General features: G+C 46.7%; 1 protein-coding gene across 1 annotated transcript in view; it reads left to right on the top strand.

The window, feature by feature from the left end:
* Gorasp2 (golgi reassembly stacking protein 2) overlaps positions 1 to 17,297 on the top strand; it is a 29,986-nt gene extending 12,689 nt beyond the window's left edge. Inside the window, exons 2-10 of the mRNA XM_059260665.1 lie at positions 3,345 to 3,425; positions 4,979 to 5,182; positions 5,655 to 5,741; positions 6,518 to 6,648; positions 10,461 to 10,593; positions 11,660 to 11,783; positions 13,390 to 13,476; positions 14,332 to 14,442; positions 16,202 to 17,297. Of these exons, the coding sequence (XP_059116648.1) occupies positions 3,345 to 3,425; positions 4,979 to 5,182; positions 5,655 to 5,741; positions 6,518 to 6,648; positions 10,461 to 10,593; positions 11,660 to 11,783; positions 13,390 to 13,476; positions 14,332 to 14,442; positions 16,202 to 16,539 (1,296 nt within the window). The 3' untranslated portion in view covers positions 16,540 to 17,297. The remainder of the gene's footprint in view (positions 1 to 3,344; positions 3,426 to 4,978; positions 5,183 to 5,654; positions 5,742 to 6,517; positions 6,649 to 10,460; positions 10,594 to 11,659; positions 11,784 to 13,389; positions 13,477 to 14,331; positions 14,443 to 16,201) is intronic.
* Positions 17,298 to 18,946: the final 1,649 nt, after the last annotated feature.

Here is an 18,946-nt window from a genome sequence, read left to right on the forward strand (position 1 = left end):
AGAAGCAGGAGATAAATGAACAAGTGAGATCTTACAAGGAACAGAAAGTATTGAAATAGTCTTGATGCTGGGGGATGAGCTGAGGAGATTCTTGTCAGTGGATAATACTGCACAGTCTAGCCTTGCACAGTTCCAATACCACTTGACTATCCCGAAACCGGATTCCAGAGCTCCCTCTGCTGGTGTCCTAGCAATAATTAAGATATCTACCTGCCCTAATTTGTGCTGGGCTCTAATGGTGTATAATAAATTTGAGAAAGAAATTAATTTCAAGGTCCATTAAAAACAGATGAAATCAATGTTTGTAGCAAATGAAATGGAAAGATAGAAAGGGTTGTTTATTTCTTTTAGAATTCAGACTAAGCTATTGGATCCTTTTTGAGTTGCAGGAAGGCTATTTCTACTTCTGATATTGGAAGCTTTCCATTTCAAACAAATACTTTAAACTTTACATTGTGAGGGCGGTGGGGGACGCATGCTAGCAATCACTGTGGGGTCACCTTTGGAAGTTGATGATATTGCAAAAGTACTGTCCTTGGCTCTTTTTAACTAAAAGATAAACTTTTCAGGGAAGAAGCCCAAGATTGATCTGTAAACTAGTTGGATTCTAGATAAAGTTCTAGCAGTGGCAATCTAGAAGCTGTATTTAGATAATTCATATTTAGATAATGTGATTATATATGGACCCAGTTAAAAGAGGAAATTCATCCTGACAGGTGGTTCATCTCTTCCATACCTGGGCCATCTCACATCTCATTGATAGCCACTTGTGACTGGGGCTTCAGGACTAGGAGTTGTGACTTCACCCTCAGCACCACACTGGACTATAACTTGTTTGTTTGGTATGTTTTCTTTTAGGACAGGATTTCTCTGCTGTGTAGCCCATCCCGGCCTCCACCTAATGGTTTTCTTTTCTCAGCTCCCCGAGTACTGACACTACAAGCATGTCCACATGCTCCGGGAAGTCCCCTTCTGCCCTTTAGAGTTGCCATTTGAGGAGAAATCTGTTTGATATTTTGGCTTTTAGCTGTTTTGATAACACATCAAGTGGAAAGCTTCCATTTAAGAGAACCAGCCATAAGGAAATTGAGGAATATATTCTGAGGTTTGTTATTAGCGTAACACCTTTGGAGTTAGAGATGGCTCAGTGGTTAAGAGCACAGAGTCTGTTCTCAGAGAGGACTGAGTCCAGTGTTCAACACCCACAGCTGGCAGCTCACAACCCCTCAGTAACTCCAGCTTCAGGGAATCTGATGCTCTCTTCTGGCTCCTGCAGGACCTGTACTCATGTGTATGTCATACACAGACGTATACATATAAATGTAAATAAAAATAAAATTGTATCTTATTTTTTGAAACCCACCCTCAAAACTAATATCTCTTGAATAATTATTTTCTTTAATAATTATTTATAAAAAGGACTTATAATGGGGGATCACTGAGATGGACAAAGAATTGAATATTTAGAAAAGGCAGAAGACCCATCCATGGAGAAAGTGAAAATCACAGCTTTTTTTCAAACAACTCTTCTTAGGATGAGATGAGCCCAGAACTAAACAGACTGCTGTGTCCTGCCCTGGGCCCTCTCCTTCACTGGGGTCCTATTTAGACCCCTGCTCCCCCTGCCTTCCCACCCACTCCTCTCACTGGCTTTTGTGAATGAGAGGCTGACACCTTGGGTGCGCATTCTGCATTCTCCGTTTCTGCTTATGTCCTTCTAACGCCCCTCAGACTTGATCCCACAGTTACAGGGGACCAGAATAAAGTTTAAATACAGTAAACACTGGCCCATCTCTATAATGGAGCATTACTTACTGAGCAAAAGAAAAACATCTTTTTTTTGTTGTTTAGGGCTAATGATATTTGTTGGGGTTTTTTTGTTTGTTTGTTTTGTTTTTTACCCTTTGGCTCTTTACTCTTTGGGGGCCCGCCACCCAGTTCCCAAATAAATCACATGGAGGCTTATTCTTACTTATGAATGCCCAGCCTTAGCTTGGCTTGTTTCTAGCCAGCTTTTCTTAAATTATGCCGTCTACCTTTTGCCTCTGGGCTTTTATCTTTCTCTATTTGTGTATATTTACTCTGTTGCTGGTTGTGTAGCTGGGTGGCTGGTCCCTGATGTCCTCCTCCTCTCCTTTTCTTGTTCCTTGATCTTTCTTCCCAGATTCTTCCTCCTACTTATTCTCTGCCTGCCAGCCCCACCAATCCTTTCTCCTGCCTGGCTATTGGCCATTCAGCTCTTTTTTATGCCAATCAGGTGTTTTAGACAAGCACAGTAACACAGCTTCACAGAGTTAAACAAATACAGCATAAAAGAATGCAGCACATCTTTGCATCGTTAAAACAAATGTTCCACAGCACAAAAAAATGTAACACATCTTAAACTAATATTCTACAACAGATACTAAAGTAAATAAAAAAACATTGACCCAAGAAGTAAAGTACAAGTTTGAATGATACTGGCCTTAAGTGAAATATATTCTAGGAATAATCCTGGCTCCATTTTCAAAGTATTAAAATCATGTGTCTCTGTGGGAATATCTATAGCTTTATGTGCATATGAATGTGTATGAACTGTAATTTGCATAGCCTCAGAATTGCCCTTAGAGCCATGTGGTCTAAAGCCAGGGACGGTGGCATACCTTTAACTCCAGAACTTAGGGAGCTGAGGCAGGAAGATTGCTGGCAGTTCCAGACTAGCCTGGACTACAGCATAAGACCCTGTTTCCAAAACCCAGAAAAGGACTACATAGTCTTATAGACAATCAGCCTACAAATATTAGTGCAGACTTCCTTTGTAGGGTAGTTTTGATAGTGTTAATAAATAACCTCAAGCAGAATAAAAATTCCTGTTGCTGCCAGGTGTGACCTAGCACAGGCCGGCCTCCCTGGTCTACAGAGTAAGATCCTGTCCCAACAACAACAACAAAGTTACACACGAACATATCTTGGAAAAGCAGATGCAAAGTTAACTGAATTCACTTTGGGTTTTATTGGTTATATTTCTATTGCTGGTTATCAGTGTTACTATGAATTTAGAAAAAGTGGTAGTTAATTTTAATCCACTTCAGACCTTCCATTTAGTACTGAGTCTGTTAGGTTTGTGATTCGAGGCCCGTGTGCACTTCCTTCCTCTTCCACGATCCTCTGGTGGCTGGCTGGCTGCCCTGACACTGTCCCCTGTTGATGTTGAAGTGAGTGGTGCCCAGGGACCAAAGGCCGGAATGTGCCTCTCTGTCTGTAGTGATTGTTTGACATGTCATCTGCTGGTCTGGGGAGGGTACCTCCCACTCTGCACGCTCTGCCCTACCTCTGGTTTTCACTTTCCAGTATTCTTTTTACAGGTACAGGAAAATTCCCCAGGACACCGAGCTGGCCTGGAGCCTTTCTTTGACTTCATCGTTTCGATTAACGGTTCGAGATTAGTAAGTTCAGCTTTTTGTGGTTTTGTATGTAGAACTTGGTGATTTTCTTCACAGTGGAATTATTCTAAATGTCTGGGTTGGCTGTGTATCAGCTACGTTTTAGAAAAATCGTGTTAGGGGCTAGTGAGATTTCTCATTAGGTAAAGAAAGATGCTTGCCACAGGAGTCTCGGGACCTGAATTCAATCCCTGCAACAAATGGAAAGGTAGAGGGGAAACTGACTCCACAGAGTTTCTTCTGACCTCTACCTGCCATGTGGAGCATGACACACACACCACCACCACCACCACCAAAAAAAAAAAAATCAGGTGTGCACACAATCATGATATACTTACATTTTGGGTTTCTTCGTTTCGTTTTGTTTTTTTAAGACAGGGTTTCACTATGTAGCCCTGGAACTCACTCTGTAAACCAGGCTGGCCTGGATCTCACAGAGATCCACTTGCCTCTGCCTTCTGAGTGCTGGAATTAAAAGGCGTGCACCACCGCCCTGCATATTTAATTTTTAAAAGAATGATGCTGAGGAGGGAGGAGGGAGGACGGGAATCTGTGGTTGACAAGTAGAATGAATAGAAAAATCTCTTAATGAAATAAAAAAATTTTAAAAAAATGATGCTAATGAACGTTAAAGTATCACATCGTCTTAGGGAAGTAGAATCACTCCAGATTTGTTCTTCATATATTTAAGTGTGATTTTTCTAGGCTAGTGAGAAATGGATAGGAAAGTATCACTTGCCTGTCAGGTTTCTTGATCTCAGTCCCATGATATGTAAATTTATCAGAACAACAGAAAGAGTTGTTCTCCAAAAACTGCTTTTTCTAAACTGTCTTTAGTTTACTGTTGATACAGTCCTTTGGAAAAGAAATTATGTAACTTCCACAAAGGGAATTCTCATAACAGTATCTATTTGGCTGGCTTATTTTTATAATGGTCTTATTAAGTTTTTGCTCATAATTTGTCAATGTCTCTGACATAGTGGCCTTTGATTATATATGAAATATTAACATTATTTCACGTCTTCCCCTTTAATTAACCCCTAATAAACAATAGAGCATATATTAGAAGGAGGGTCCCAAGTTAGATTTTAAAGTCAGCACATATTTGAGATTTTTGTTTGTGTGTTTGTTTTGTTTTTTCGAGACAATGTTTCTCTGGGTAATAATCCTGGCTGTCCTGGAACTCACTTTGTAGACCAGGAGCTCACAGAGATCCGCCTGCCTCGCGTGCACCACACCACCTAGCTGTATTTTAGATTTTAAAAGCAGTCTTTGTAACTTTATGACAAGAGATGCAACTTGTCATGGCATGTTTTGTTTCCAGTCACTGAGTTGCTGGGTCACTCTAGTGTTGGGTTGGTGTTCCATGGTCAGCTGTTAGAAAAGGAGTCAGCTGGCCTACCCTTGAGTTCTTCATTTTCTGGCATTCTACGGGGAGAAACATTTGAAGTTAATAAAACTTCTGCCTAATGAGTTTGTATTTATACTGATTGTTAATGAGATGCTTAAACTCAGCATTATTTTTATTTGTTAAAGACTGATTTCTGTGTTTGTAGAATAAAGACAATGACACTCTCAAGGATCTACTGAAAGCCAATGTTGAAAAGCCTGTAAAAATGCTCATCTATAGCAGCAAAACCCTAGAGCTTCGGGAGACCTCGGTTACACCAAGCAACTTGTGGGGCGGCCAGGGCTTGCTGGGCGTGAGCATCCGTTTCTGCAGCTTTGATGGTGCCAACGAGAACGTTTGGCATGTGCTGGTAGGTATTGGCCGTGAACTCCTCCTGTGGGTGTCAACACAGGGTAGAAAGCTGGAGGGGCACTGGCCATCTCCAGGTTGGGCAAGTGTAGGGATAGTATTAGGGATGGTATTGGGTTGTGTGGCGGATATTATTATTAGGGATTGTAGTCGATTATTTTGTAGAGATATTACTGGTTTTGGTTCCTGAAAATCAGCATTGCTTTTTAGATATGAATTATTTTTTAATCCAAGAAAGAGAAGCCAAAGAGTCAATAATGCAGACAGTGATAGAAATATTTTAAGTATTAAATATTATATATATTTTGTGGTTGGAAATTTAAAATACATATATTCTCTGGTTTCTTAAATTTACGTTATCTCTAATGTGGGGATATTGGGGATTCTTCAGTCACTATAATTAAGAACTGTCACTATGAAACTTGGGATATTGCTTTCTGTGTGTTGAGTTGGGTGTGTCTGTGTTGTCCTAGGAAGTGGAACCAAACTCCCCAGCAGCACTGGCAGGGCTGAGACCTCACAGTGATTACATCATTGGAGCTGATACTGTCATGAATGAGGTAAGTAGAACACGCCTTAGGAGGAAACATTCAAGGTAGTTCCTGTGTTCCTTAGTAATGAGTTACGTCACATTTCTTCTCTGCTCTTTGAGTTCAAGACATGTACATGCTTTGCATTTAGAGTTAAAATTTCCGTTTTTGCTGATTATGATACTTGATGCCTGAGGGTGTTAAAGGGAACATACATCTGGAAGTTGTGTCCTTAGGTGTAGCTGTGAGGGAAGCATCATGTGGTCATTGCACAGGTTCTCTGTGGTCATTGCACAGGTTCATCATGTGGTCATTGCACAGGTTCTCTGTGGTCATTGCACAGGTTCTCTGTGATGCACAGACTCCTCTAGTGTACCTGCAGCAAGTCTCACCTTGTCACTCATTAGGACAGTGCTGCGGAGATCCCTCAGCTCAGCTGTGTTGCCTGGACCCTTTTTCCTTTCTCTTGATAGTGGGAGGACACACAAAGTCAAAAAATAAGGCTCCTGAATAACCTGAAGGCAGTAACGCAAAATTTGCAGAACTTGATGAGTTCGTAGTAGGGCACTGGTGAGGGCTGTGGAACTGGCCTGAGCCCTGGCGTCCAGTGAGCTTGCTTGAATTACTGTGCACACTAAAGTAGACCCTGCTGGGCCAGTTGGTATTGAATAGTGATGTCGTGTCTAAGGTGGGGCCCAGAAGCTGAGTTCTAGGAAGTGTCTTGGCTGATTCTGATAGGAGCCAACTTTTGAGAGCTACTGTTCTCGACTACAATACCTTCAAGTGTTTCTCCTGACGGTTCGCAGTCCGAAGACCTGTTCAGCCTTATTGAGACACACGAAGCAAAGCCCCTGAAGCTCTACGTGTACAACACAGACACTGACAACTGTCGAGAGGTCATCATCACACCCAACTCCGCGTGGGGCGGGGAAGGCAGGTAAGGCCGTTCTCAGGGTGACGACGATAGGACTGCTTCATCTCAGCGGCCGGGTGTGGTACAACTTCCTGTTTACCGCATTGAAAAAACTGCTTTTAGGGCTGGAGAGCTGGCTGCTCTCCCAGAGGTCCTGAGTTCAATTCCCAGCAACCACAGATAGCTCACAACCATCTATAGTGAGATCCGGTGCCCTCTTCTGGCATGCAGGCAGAACACTGTATACATAATAAATAAATAAATTTTTTAAAAAAAAGAATTTTATTTTTAAGTAACATTTTGATTTCTTTTAAAACTCATTGGAAAAAAAGAAATAATGTAGAATATTTAAATTAATAATTCATTTTTTAAAAGCACATGCCTAGGGAGCATAGTAGCCATATTATAGCCTATTTGTTTTGCTTTCTCTTCCTGACCTAAGAGCTAACTCCTTTCTAATTTGAGAATTCCCGAGTGTAAGTCATAATTACAGAAGAACTTAGGCAGGGTTTGGAAACTGTACACATGTTCTCACCCCTGCTCAATTTGTAGGTTTTCTTGCTACATGGAACAAGGAAGGACTCCGTATGGGCTCCATATGCTCACAGTATTTTTATTTCACTACCTAAGGATCTTGAGTTAAATGTGGTAATTTAAACATGTTGAGTTAAATTCACCACCAGAATTCTAAGTTGTTGTAATTGAAGAAAAGTGGGATAGGGTATCTCTCTGCATCTGACCTGCCTGTGGCAGCCCTTTATCACGTTCACACTGTCCACTTGCAAACACCCAGATAGAAGATCTTCTCAAGGCATTCATAATTGATCCGCCTCGGGCTGATGGAGCTTGGCTGGTAGATTTCTTGCCTAAGGAGCACAAGACCCTGGCTTTGGTGCCCAGCACTGCATAAAACCAGATGTTGTTCACATGCCTTTAATCCCAGCACTCAGGAAGTAGAGGCAGAAGGACCATAAGTTCAAAATCATCCTGGACCGCATAAGACTACATATTTTTTTAAATTGTTTTTTTAATCCACTTTAGGACTGCCTCATAAACTAATTTGCAAAGAAGCTTCTGTGTACATTTGGTGGCAAATTTTTTTTCACAACACCAGAGTGCCCCTTTCCTGGTGTGTTTTAGTTTTCTTTCTCTTGCTGTGATAGAATACCCTGACAAAGAGCAGCCTGTGGGGAGATAGCAGTTGTTGTATCTCACAATATCAGGTTACGTCTATCACTCTGGGGAAGTCACAGTAGCAGGAAAGTGAGACATCAAGTCACACACATCCATAGCAGAGAGAAAGTGAATGTGCGCATGCGCATGCTTAATGCTCAGCTAGCTTCCTCTATTCTTACACAGTCTGGGACCCAAGCCAAGGAATGGTGCTGCCCACAGTGGGCAGGGTCTTCCTACAGCAGGTAACAGTTTAACAGTCAAGAAAGTCCCCACAAACACACCCACAGGCCAACCTGATGGGGACAGTCCCTCATTGAGTCTCTTTGCAGGGGATATAGGTTGTGTCAAGTTGACAGTTAGAACTAACATCATAGAATGGAAGAGTACCCAGGTCAGATTAATACCACAAAAGGGCTCGGTGAGCATGGAGCCAAGGCAGGGAAAGGGAGTGGATTTGTAGACATTGAAGACCAGCTGTGGAGGACATTGCTCGTTCGTTCATGTTCAGCGACGTTGACTGTACGCTGCTGTGTTCATATTTAGAGCCCTTCTTTTGTAAACATCTGGCTGTCACTCCTTCTCTTTGAAGACTCTTTCCTCTTCTGTGGTTAGTACCACTTACGGGCATCTCTTTCGGCAGTCCCTTTTTGGCCATTTTCTCAGGCGTGCTCTGCCTTTACACCGTTTCTCCGCCTCCTCCCTTCCTTCCTCAGAAGGGAGGTGTGCTACTCTGCTGCTCTTCATCTCAAGCCTCTCTTGAGTTTGCAGCAGATCTTGCTGCTGCCGCCAGCTCTTTTCTCTGTCATCACCTAGTTATTCTGACTAGCAGGCACCTTATAAGCCAGTGTGGTGGTGCCCACCCCAGTGCTCAGAAGACTGACGTAGCAAGATTGTGAGTTCAAGACTAACCTGGACCACATAGCTTGACCCTGTTGCTCCCATCAAAGACTATCACCCAGCAAAAATAAAAAACAAACAACAACAAAAACTTGCTTTAAAGTGTGATTATGCCCAAAAAGCTATTGTTGATCAGTATAGATGACTTAATCTTTCTTCCTCTAAATTTGAGTAAAAATTATAGCTTTGACAATAAGAGAAACTGGAGGTGTAATTTTGAAGTATGAAGCATCACGGTAACAATCATATTTGGATAAGGAAGAAGTTGGCTGCTGCTCACTCCACCAGCTTTTGGTAGTAGTGGGGTCCACAGAGATAACATGTGTGCCTTAGCAGAGGAGAGAGAGAGAGGTTTTCATGCATGGCAACTCCAAAAGTGCCAGGTGCCTTGGGAAGTAAGAGATGTGTGGAAACAGATTGGAACCCTAGAATGTCAAAGGCCTTAAACTCCTGGTCTAGATTTGGCTTACTTTGAGCCCTGGGCTGTGATACTATGTAAGCAAATGTTCATTGGTTCCAAAGTGTGGAAAGCTGTCCCCACAGTAAGTCTGCATTCATATGGATTAGCGTAGAAGAGGCAGCGAAGGCCCAGGTGTACAAGAAGAGCACAACTTAAGGCATCTCAGTTAAGTCACCTTCCATGATGAAAGAAGGAACTTCTTTTCAGTTCTCTGTCACTTTCAAGACTGTCGGCTTGGGGTAGAAGTTGAGCAGCTGGCTGTGGCCATGTGCTGCTCTGTTGGGTTGGCGGACTGGAGTGCTGCTTGATAGTCCCAGCAGCAGGGTGTGCGCACACATACACACATACACGGTCACACACACACAGTCACATACACACACAGACAGTCCCAGCAGCAGTGCACACACACACACACACACACACACACACACACACAGTCCCAGCAGTGCACACACACAGTCCCAGCAGCAGTGCACACACACACGGTCACATACACACAGAGACAGTCCCAGCAGCAGTGCACACACACACACACACACACACAGTCCCAGCAGTGCACACACACACAGTCCCAGCAGCAGTGCACACACACACGGTCACATACACACAGAGACAGTCCCAGCAGCAGTGCGCACACACACACACACACACAGAGTCCCAGCAGCAGTACACAGACAGCAGGACTTCCCCCCGAGGAGGAGGAAGAGATAGGCAGACTAGAAGGAAGCAGGTGCTCCTGTCTTTCAGAAGGATGCCTCTGATGACAGTAGCTGGAAAAATGAAAAGAAATTGGCATCAGATATACATATGCGGCTTGTGCTGGACTCTGCAAATAGTGTCATCATGTGGACACGTTTAGAGCTCTTCAGTGGACAGGCAGGGTGTGTTATACGGCAGGGAATTAGTAGTTGTCTGCCTAGAGCCAGGACTGTTCCGGCAATGAAAAGCAAGGGCTCTGTCCTTTCCGGCCTTGATAGTCTACTGAGGGAGACCCACAGTAAACAGTGAACGTGCCACATGTTGGTTGGTAAGAAATGTTTGGAGAAAAATAGGAGCTAAGAGTAATGTCCGGATAGACATAGTGTTACATATGGGGTGGACCCTAGAGACCTCTGGGGAGATGGCAGAGTGGATATGCAGAGGGATACAGGATGAGGATCAGGAGTCCAGACTACATGAGACCATGTCTCAAAAAACAAAAACAAAAAGAAAGGAGGGGGAAGCAGTGCATCCTCTTACATGTTTTAAAACCTCAAGGAAATGCAAGTTGTGTTTTATAACACTAAGAACAAATGTTTTTTAGCCTTGGATGTGGCATTGGCTATGGTTATTTGCACCGAATACCTACACGCCCATTTGAAGAAGGAAAGAAAATTTCCCTTCCAGGACAGATGACCGGTACACCCATTACTCCTCTTAAGGATGGGTTTACGGAGGTGAGATCATTTTACTGTGTGGTCGTTTCTGTGTGTGGAAGCATGTGGTGGGGGTACTGGTTGAGGCAGGCAGTGAGGAGCTATGCATTAAGCACCATGTTGAATTTGAGGTCCCTGTACGGAGGGAGGTTAGGTGTGTGCTGCTGGCCTTTAGAGAACCCAGGATTAGTTGTGCAGATTTGAGATCATCAGCGCAGAGGGCAGTTTAGCCCAGTAGAAAGTGATAAAATTGTCAAGGGATCGTGTGGCTTGCAGGGCTTTTAACTGCTTCTTAGGAAGACATCCTGTATGGTTACATCTCCTGTCAACATGGCCACATAAAAATCACACACCTGAAAAGAAAATGTAAAGGCAGGGTTAGGGGTTCGTGTGTGTGTGTGTGTGTGTGTGTGTGTGTGTGTGTGTGTGTGTGTGTACACACATAAGTATAGGTGCTGCAGGAGTCCAGAAGAGAGTTTAACAGCTGGAGTTAAAGGTGTCGTGTGTATTTGTGAGTGTGTACATACGAGCGCATGCCCAAAGAGGCCAGAAGGGGATATTGGAGCCCTTGGAGCCGGAGTCCCATGCAGTTGTGAACTGCCCAGTGTGGGTGGGGAACCGAACTTAGGTTGTCTGCGAGTGCTCGCTGCCCTGTAGCCGTCTCTCCAGACCTGCCACATTGCTTAATTCACCTTCCCCAGTTCCGAGGAAGTGCAGCCACTGAGAAGTCCCTCCTGTCCTTCCTCCCCAGGCCTGCGAGGCCCAGGGCCAGAGCCCGGGGTTCCGTGTTCGGTTCTGCCACCTCTTCCACCCTGACGGGGGCCTACTGCCCAGAGGGGTTAGTATGTGGAGACCACGGTGTCACGTAGCAGCCAGGGAGGGCAGAGTGCAGTCATGAGAGCGTTAGAGGTGACGCGAATACAGGACTCGGAAGTGTCTAGACCAGATTCCTGAAAGGTGGCAGAGAGGGAGGAGCACATACATCGAGGAGTCACAAATCTCGAGACTGGAGAAAGGAATCATGGGGCTAAGATTCCAGCTGGTTTCTCAACTACTTTATAAGTAACCCTCCCCCTTTTTTTCCTAGGTCCAGCTGTCCTCAGTTAGTCCCCCGTCTTTGTCAGCACCGGGAACTGCAGGGATAGAACAGAGTCTGTCTGGACTGTCTATTAGCTCAGCTCCACCGGCTGTCAGCAGTGTTCTCAGTACAGGTATGTAGAGCTGTGCTCGGCCGGCACCGGCTGTCAGCAGTGTTCTCAGTACAGGTATGTAGAGCTGTGCTCGGCCGGCACCGGCTGTCAGCAGTGTTCTCAGTACAGGTATGTAGAGCTGTGCTCGGCCGGCACCAGGCTGCTTTGTCTGCAGGCTTTCATAGAGGCCTCAGAAGGAGGGCCAGTGTGCTCTGCGTTCACAGAGAGCTGTCTGTTAAAACACACTAACCAGGATGTGCATCCACACAGACGCGGCATTTCCCTAGCCTCTGCACGGTACATCCTGGGCTGCCGCTACCGACAGATCCTGTGATGGCTGTGAGCCACCGTGTGGGTGCTGGGAGCCAAGCCCAGGTCCTCTGCAAGAGCAACAGGTGCTCTTAACCACCGAGCCATCCCTCCAGCCCCTATTTCAATTTTCTTAAAGCCAAGATTGAAGACAGAAATCGCTGTTGTATGTGACCACTTAGCTGACACTAGGAGCAGTGTGGTCCAGAAAAGAGGCGTTTCCCAGAACTCTTGCTAGTGCTCTGGCTAGACGGTCTTTTTCTTCGTCTTTATTTTCTCTCTTTTCCTCCTCCCTACCCCTCTTTCCCTTTCTGCACGTCTCCAGTTTCTTCAGGAAAGCACTTCACACACACACAGTAAACAAGAAGCTGGTCTGCTTGGCTCCCCTCTTAGGCACAGTCCTCTCCCGTTGCCTATTTGAACGTGTCTCTGTAAGACAGCTCCTGGCCCAGCGTGGCAGCCGGAGGGCCTCTACCTGGAACACTGTGAACCAGCAGATGATGAGATAGCATGGGGTGGGAGCTAAGTCTGAACATGAGTGCGTTTGTTTCAAACACGCACGTAGCTGGAAGAGCATGCTCTACTGTGGTGTCAGCGTGCATGTGTTGTGACTGCCGTCCCTTACGTGAGGTCGGGTGTGGAATTTCCACTTGCATCACGTTGGCTCTCAAAAAGCTTCCTATTGGGGATTATCTCAGATTTTGGATTTTTAGTCAAGGGTGTTCAACATGTATTACCTATTGTTTTGATGTCAGAAAGCTCCCGCTTGAGTAGGTGGTAAGTGCCGGAGGTCAGGTCTTATCAGATGGCATCCCAAGGATCCCTTGTACATGGAGACTATTACCACAAGCCACAGTTGCTACAGACCGGGATGTGTTGGCCTGTGTGGAGCCTGAGGTTAAAGGAAGCCTAGTCACTTCTTCACCTCGAGAAGTCCGAGTGTCCTTTTGTCTGCTGAGACATCTCGCCATCGTCCTCACTCACAGACCAGCCTTCACTGCTTCCCAGGGCACAGGGCTCTCCACACCCTCGTGTTTGCATCTTAGGTCAGACAGACGTCCTGTCCGCGAGCTTCTCCAGGGGAGGCGACAGTTTCTCCCCCTCAGCAGACTGGCTACGGTGTCTGTCAGGGCTGTCCATTGGTGAGAGCACTGAAGGGTGATACATAGCAAAGGACAGCCAGTGCTTGGGCCCTGGCCATGGTGAAGGACTAGACAGCATCCTCCTGTGTCGGGTCTGCTCATTCCTCCTGTGTCCGGTCTGCTCATTTTCTGACAGTAAAAATGGTTTCAGGTTATTTTCCTGTGCTTTATTGCAGGTGCACCGACCGTACCGTTATTGCCAGCACAAGTAAACCCATCCCTTGCTTCCATGCCGCCAATGAACCCAGCTACTACATTACCAAGTAAGCAGCAGGCTAGAGATGTGTGCAGTGCATTTGCTCCCGAAACTCTTTCTCTCTCAGTCGTCCTGTTATCACTGCAGAGCTGACAGGAGAACATGTGGGGCTCTCCTCAGCAGACCAGGAAACAGGTGCAGTTAGCCTGGGACTCCACCACCTCACCTCCTACGTGCAGTTAGAACTTCCTGATGGCTGCTCCTGTGGTTGCCCTGACTGAGAAGGCTCCTTATTTAGGTCTTGAGTAGCTCAAGTGTAGAAAGGTGTGGGTTCTCCTCAGTATTTCTGGTGCAGACCAAGTCCTGTTGTGAGCTGATAAGGATGAGATGTCCCTTCAGCGTTGGGTGCGTGTTGTCAGGGCCTCACATTCCAGAGTTACAGTTGTAGTGAGCCGTGGTCTTCATGTTCTCACACAGGATGGTGTGGCAGTGTGGTGAGCTGGCTGTTAGTGTGTGGGGCTTGAGTTGACAGGATGTTCGTTCCTGCTTTTGCAAATGTAAGTCTCAGTTAGTACACAGAGGAAAGAAAGCCAGGGATGGTAAACATTCGCCATCAGAGAGAAGTTCGGTTGTGTGCCTACGTAGTTGCTACAGTAAATGAGCTTTTTCTCCAGGTACTGGGACCACTGGGCACCATCCCTCTTGTCCAGGGTCGTAGGAGCATTTGTTGCTTGTTTTAACCTTTGCTGGTTGCACAGCCTGATCACCTAGATGCCAGAACATGTTGAGTTATGTGACAGTAGTTGTTGTGTGTGTTATTCTGATGTGCTGGGATTTTGAAGCCGTGAGTACCTCTATCAGCATATGGATCTGTCTCCTTCCCTGTAAACGACTGACCTTGTGCTGTCTCACCTCTGCCCAGGTCTGATGCCTTTGTCAGCAGGGCTGCCTACCCTCCCCAACCTCCCCAACTTCAACCTCCCCGCCCCGCACCTCATGCCAGGGGTCGGCTTGCCGGAGCTCGGGAACCCGGGTACGTTGCATGCCTTACCCTCCTAGGACATTGCTAATAAAGACTGTATTCAGGGCTGGAGAGATGGCTCAGAGGTTAAGAGCACCGACTGCTCTTCCAGAGGTCCTGAGTTCAATTCCCAGCACCCACGTGGTGGTTCACAACCATCTGTAATGAGATCTGGCGCCCTCTTCTGTATACATAATAAATAAATAAATCTTTAAAAAAAAAAAAAAAAGACTGTATTCAGGAAAGTGAGGTCTTCAGTTTAGTCTTTTCCAGACAGAGCAAATCAGCTTAGCAGACGTCAGCTCCTTCTAATCAGTATTCACCTTTTTTTTTTTTCTTTTTTCTTTTTTTTGTGATTTTTTTTCAAGACAGAGTTTCTCTGTGTAGCTTTGTGCCTTTCCTGGATCTTGCTCTGTAGACCAGGCTAGCCTCGAACTCAGAGATCCGCCTGGCTCTGCCTCCCAAATGCTGGGATTAAAGGCGTGCGCCACCGCCGCCCGGCAGTATTCCCTTTTTTATGAAGAGGAAAGAAAGAAGTCTCTGGCTCAGGCTGCCGCCTCCCCCTTCTCTCTACACCCTGACGGGATTGGCCCCAGACAGACTGTCACAAAGGGGTCACTGGGGTGGCACTGTGCACTGCCTGATGATGTGCAGGTCACCTGCCAGAGGTGCACGAACCCCCTCTTTCCACTTCCTGTTTAAGGCTGCAGCCCACAGGGAATGCTGCGGCCTCTCTGTGCAGTCCAGGCCTGTTCTTTTTGTTTGTTTCCCTGAGACTGGGGTCTCACTGCGTGGCTGGCCTAGGCTAGCCTCAACTGGATTATCTTCCTGTTTGAGCCTCCCAAGTCCTCAGTCAGGTCTGCCCTAGCATGCCAGCTGACTAGTCTGTTGACAGGGTCTGTAGTAGCGACTCAGGACTGGCTGCCAAGTGGTCCTCAGACCTTCTGTCAGGTGAGAAGGAAAGAGCAGCACCCATCTGCTCCTGCTGACCACCGGGTGACTGCCCATTCGTGACACCGCAGTGCTCCATCCCACACACTACATACTGGTTGTCACTGTCACACTTCCGACACATTTGCAGTTCTCACATCTGTATACTCATCAGCTCGACACAGCCTCCTCAGCCAGGGCTGAAGAAAAGGGGCCCAGAGAACCCCAGCCACACTCACCACTCCACACTGCCTCTCCTGGAGCCTGTATTCCTGGGCTTGTGTGTCTTTAAATGCTGCAGGCTCTAAGAGCAGGAATCAGTTAGCGGACTTCAGCTCCTCCTAACCAGTAGCCATCTTTTTTACGGAGAAGAGGAAAGAAGGAAGTCTGTGGCCTCTCTCCTGCCAGTGCTGCTCTGGACATACACTGTGCAGGCCGTCTTCCCCTCGCTCTCCTGCTCTGAAAATCTCAGAATCACCCCCTGAGAACAGCTTAAGTAGTGGTCAGTCTCAGGCCTCCCCAGCTGCTCCTCCATGCCTCCTGCCTTTAGCTGGCTGTAGGAGCTGGGACTGCACTTGTACCCCATCTGGAAGCAGGATCCTCCTCTCTCACGTCCAGCTAGCTCCCTCGAGCGCCATGGGGGTGCTGCTTCCATCAGCAGGGCCCGAAGTGCAGGGCCGCAGCACATGGCGCTTGGGGATGGGAAGCCTTTGGTCCTGGCCTCCAGGTAGAGGTCAGCAGAGGTCGTAGCTTCGGGGGCTAGTGAGGTTCAGCTAGAGGTGCTTGATAGCGACGCTCTGGGGGCCGGGAGGATATGTGACCTCTGCTGTTTCTGTCCTAGGTCTGCCACCTCTTCCCTCCCTGCCTCCCCGAAACTTACCTGGCATTGCACCTCTCCCCATGCCGTCTGAGTTTCTCCCGTCATTCCCCTTGGTTCCAGAGGGCTCTTCTGCAGCCAGCGCAGGGGAGCCGCTGTCTTCCCTGCCTGCCACGGGCCCACCTTCTGACCCTGTCATGACTACTGCAAAGGCAGAGGCTGCCTCCTCACTCACTGTGGATATGATGTCCCCCGCTTCCAAGGTCCCCACCACTGTTGAGGACAGAGTCGGCGACTCCCCGCCAGCCATCGAGAAGCCGGTTTCTGCAGTTACTGATGCAAATGCTTCTGAGTCTTCTTAACTTGGAATCAATCTTCACAGTCGACGTGGTCTATTTATTTAACCACAGGATCATGTCTGGAACCGCAGACCACCATTGATTTCATACTAGTTTGTACCGTATCTGTAGGCATCCTGTACATAATTCTGGGGGAAACTACGCAAGAGGCCAAGGGCTTGTCTCCCACCAAGTTGGGTGGAATCAGCCAGGGAGGGGTGTGAGAATGTGCTTGCATTGTAAACAACCAAAAAGAGTTGTTCTGGGTGGCTTGCGCCAGGCACCTCCTGCCATCCTGGGATGTCCATCTTTGGGAAAGAGATGGCAGGGTGCCCACTAGGTTCCTGCCCCACTGTTTCTCCTTGTGTAAGGAAATGAAATATTTGATGCCTAGTGCCCACACGCAACATTTCTTGTACTTTGTCAATTGTTTGCAAGAACACAGACCACCTCACTAAACTGTAAAAGGAAACAAGAATTTACTGTTGGTCTCTATGAGTCGCATCTCAGTTAAGGTTTCCACAGAACTCCCCCTGGAAGATGTTTTGTTCCGGTTACACAGCACACTCTGAATTGAGCATCTTTTTATTCCGCCTGTACACAGATCTTGTTCTGAACTCAGAAGTACTCAGACACCATTTTGTAGCTGCTGCTGTTGCTTTAGATGCCTGCGGTGAGATGGCATTTAAAGAGAGAGAAGGGAGGTGCTGCACTTTGTAGCTACTTAACAGTATAGCGACCCCGGGAGAGCACAGTCACAGCAATAAATTACAATGGCTTTACTTTTCTCCTGTGTTCTGTCTGCACGTGCACACGTCACGTGTGCTTCACATCTCTAAAGGTGTGCTTTCCTAGTTCCCAAGAGATGCAAAATCAAGTGGAGTTGGTTTCCTGACTAATGTACATGCATCCGCTGGCCCCGTTTTGGAAGATGGAAGCGGTTCATTGGTGGTTGACCTGGTGCTAGCATAGAGACACTGCAGCTGTGGCCATTGCTGACACCCAACCAAAACCCAGCCCCTCTCCCAGAATGCACTTAGCCACGTACATGCTTAAAGTTGAATGATGAAGAAGGTCCACCAGTCCCAGCACTGGGCCATCCCTGAAGTTCTCTGGCAAGCTCCAGGTTCAGTGAGAGACCCTTCTCAAAAAAGAAGGTGGAGAGTGATTGAGGGAGACATCCAACATAGACCTTTGGTCTACACGTGCACGTACACACACTCATTAAAGAAAAAATACAGCAGTTGTTAAAAGGCAGTCAAAGCAAGTGAGCCGTTTTCAAGCTATAGAAAATGATTAACAGTAGTTCCTCCGATGAAGGGGTCTTTAACCTTAGTGAGTTTTCATTTAAAAAGGATAGCCCTGCACCATCTTCCGGAGAAAATATCAGTGAGAGCATGTGAAGCCCCAGGCTCTGGGGGAGAGGAAAAGCACCCATGGGGAGGGCGGTGGCCCAGACTGGCCCAGTAACTTCTTGAAGTGCAGAACTTGACTACTCTTCAGGAAAACATCAGACTCGTAGTTGGCACTGGAAACCTGGGGCCATGAGCATGCTGGATATATATATGCTTTGCCACTGACCTCCTAAGTTCTAGTAATTGGTAGGCAATGGTCAATCCTGCGCTGAGTTCCAGAAGCCCTGATTTAAGATATGCTGGGTAGTGTACTACTCCTGTGACGAGCCAGGAAGCTTGTTAAAGGGCCCAGTTTAAGTGCTATAGTCACCGTGGGAGAGCTCCATGACAGCATCTGGTGGGGACAGGAGGTGGGAACACAGTGTTCTGTCACTAAGCAAATGCTCAGGATCACACAAGAAAGCAGGTCAGTAATGAGGAAGGGCATTGGATTAGGTTGAGTTACCTAAGAGATTCTCAAATGCAACGATTTAAACACTAAAGTTCCCTTCTCCCATTTAGATGAGGTTTCCAGTCATGTGGTGGTGGCGCACACCTTTAATCTCAGCACTCAGGAGGCAGAGGCAGGTAGATAACTGAGTTTGAGGCCAGCCTGGTCTACAGAGTGAGTTCCAGGGCACCAGTGCTACACAGAGAAACCCTGTCTTGCTCCATCCGTGTGTGTTTCCACCCACCAAGGTCATGGTGCGTGATCTCAGGTGGCAGTTGGAAACCCAGCCACCAGTACTCAGAAGAAAAGCATGGCATTCCTGTGCTTATGGGATCCCATCAGAGTTGCACACAGCATCATAAAATCTGCTGACACAGAGCTATGTGGCCATATGGAACTGAAGGAGGCTAAGAAATGGAGCCTTTGGTTCTTGTTTACGATTGGTGCCATCACTACATAAAGTCACAGAAAAGTCAGTGGACAGCCAGATGGACGTGCAGTGTAACCATTTGCTTGAGGAAAGTAAGACATTTGAGTGCAGAGGCACTGGGAAGGGACAGCAGGTCTGAGGGAAATGTGGCTGAGA

Source organism: Peromyscus eremicus, chromosome 4 (genome assembly GCF_949786415.1).
Source record: "Peromyscus eremicus chromosome 4, PerEre_H2_v1, whole genome shotgun sequence".
NCBI lineage: Eukaryota > Metazoa > Chordata > Mammalia > Rodentia > Cricetidae > Peromyscus > Peromyscus eremicus.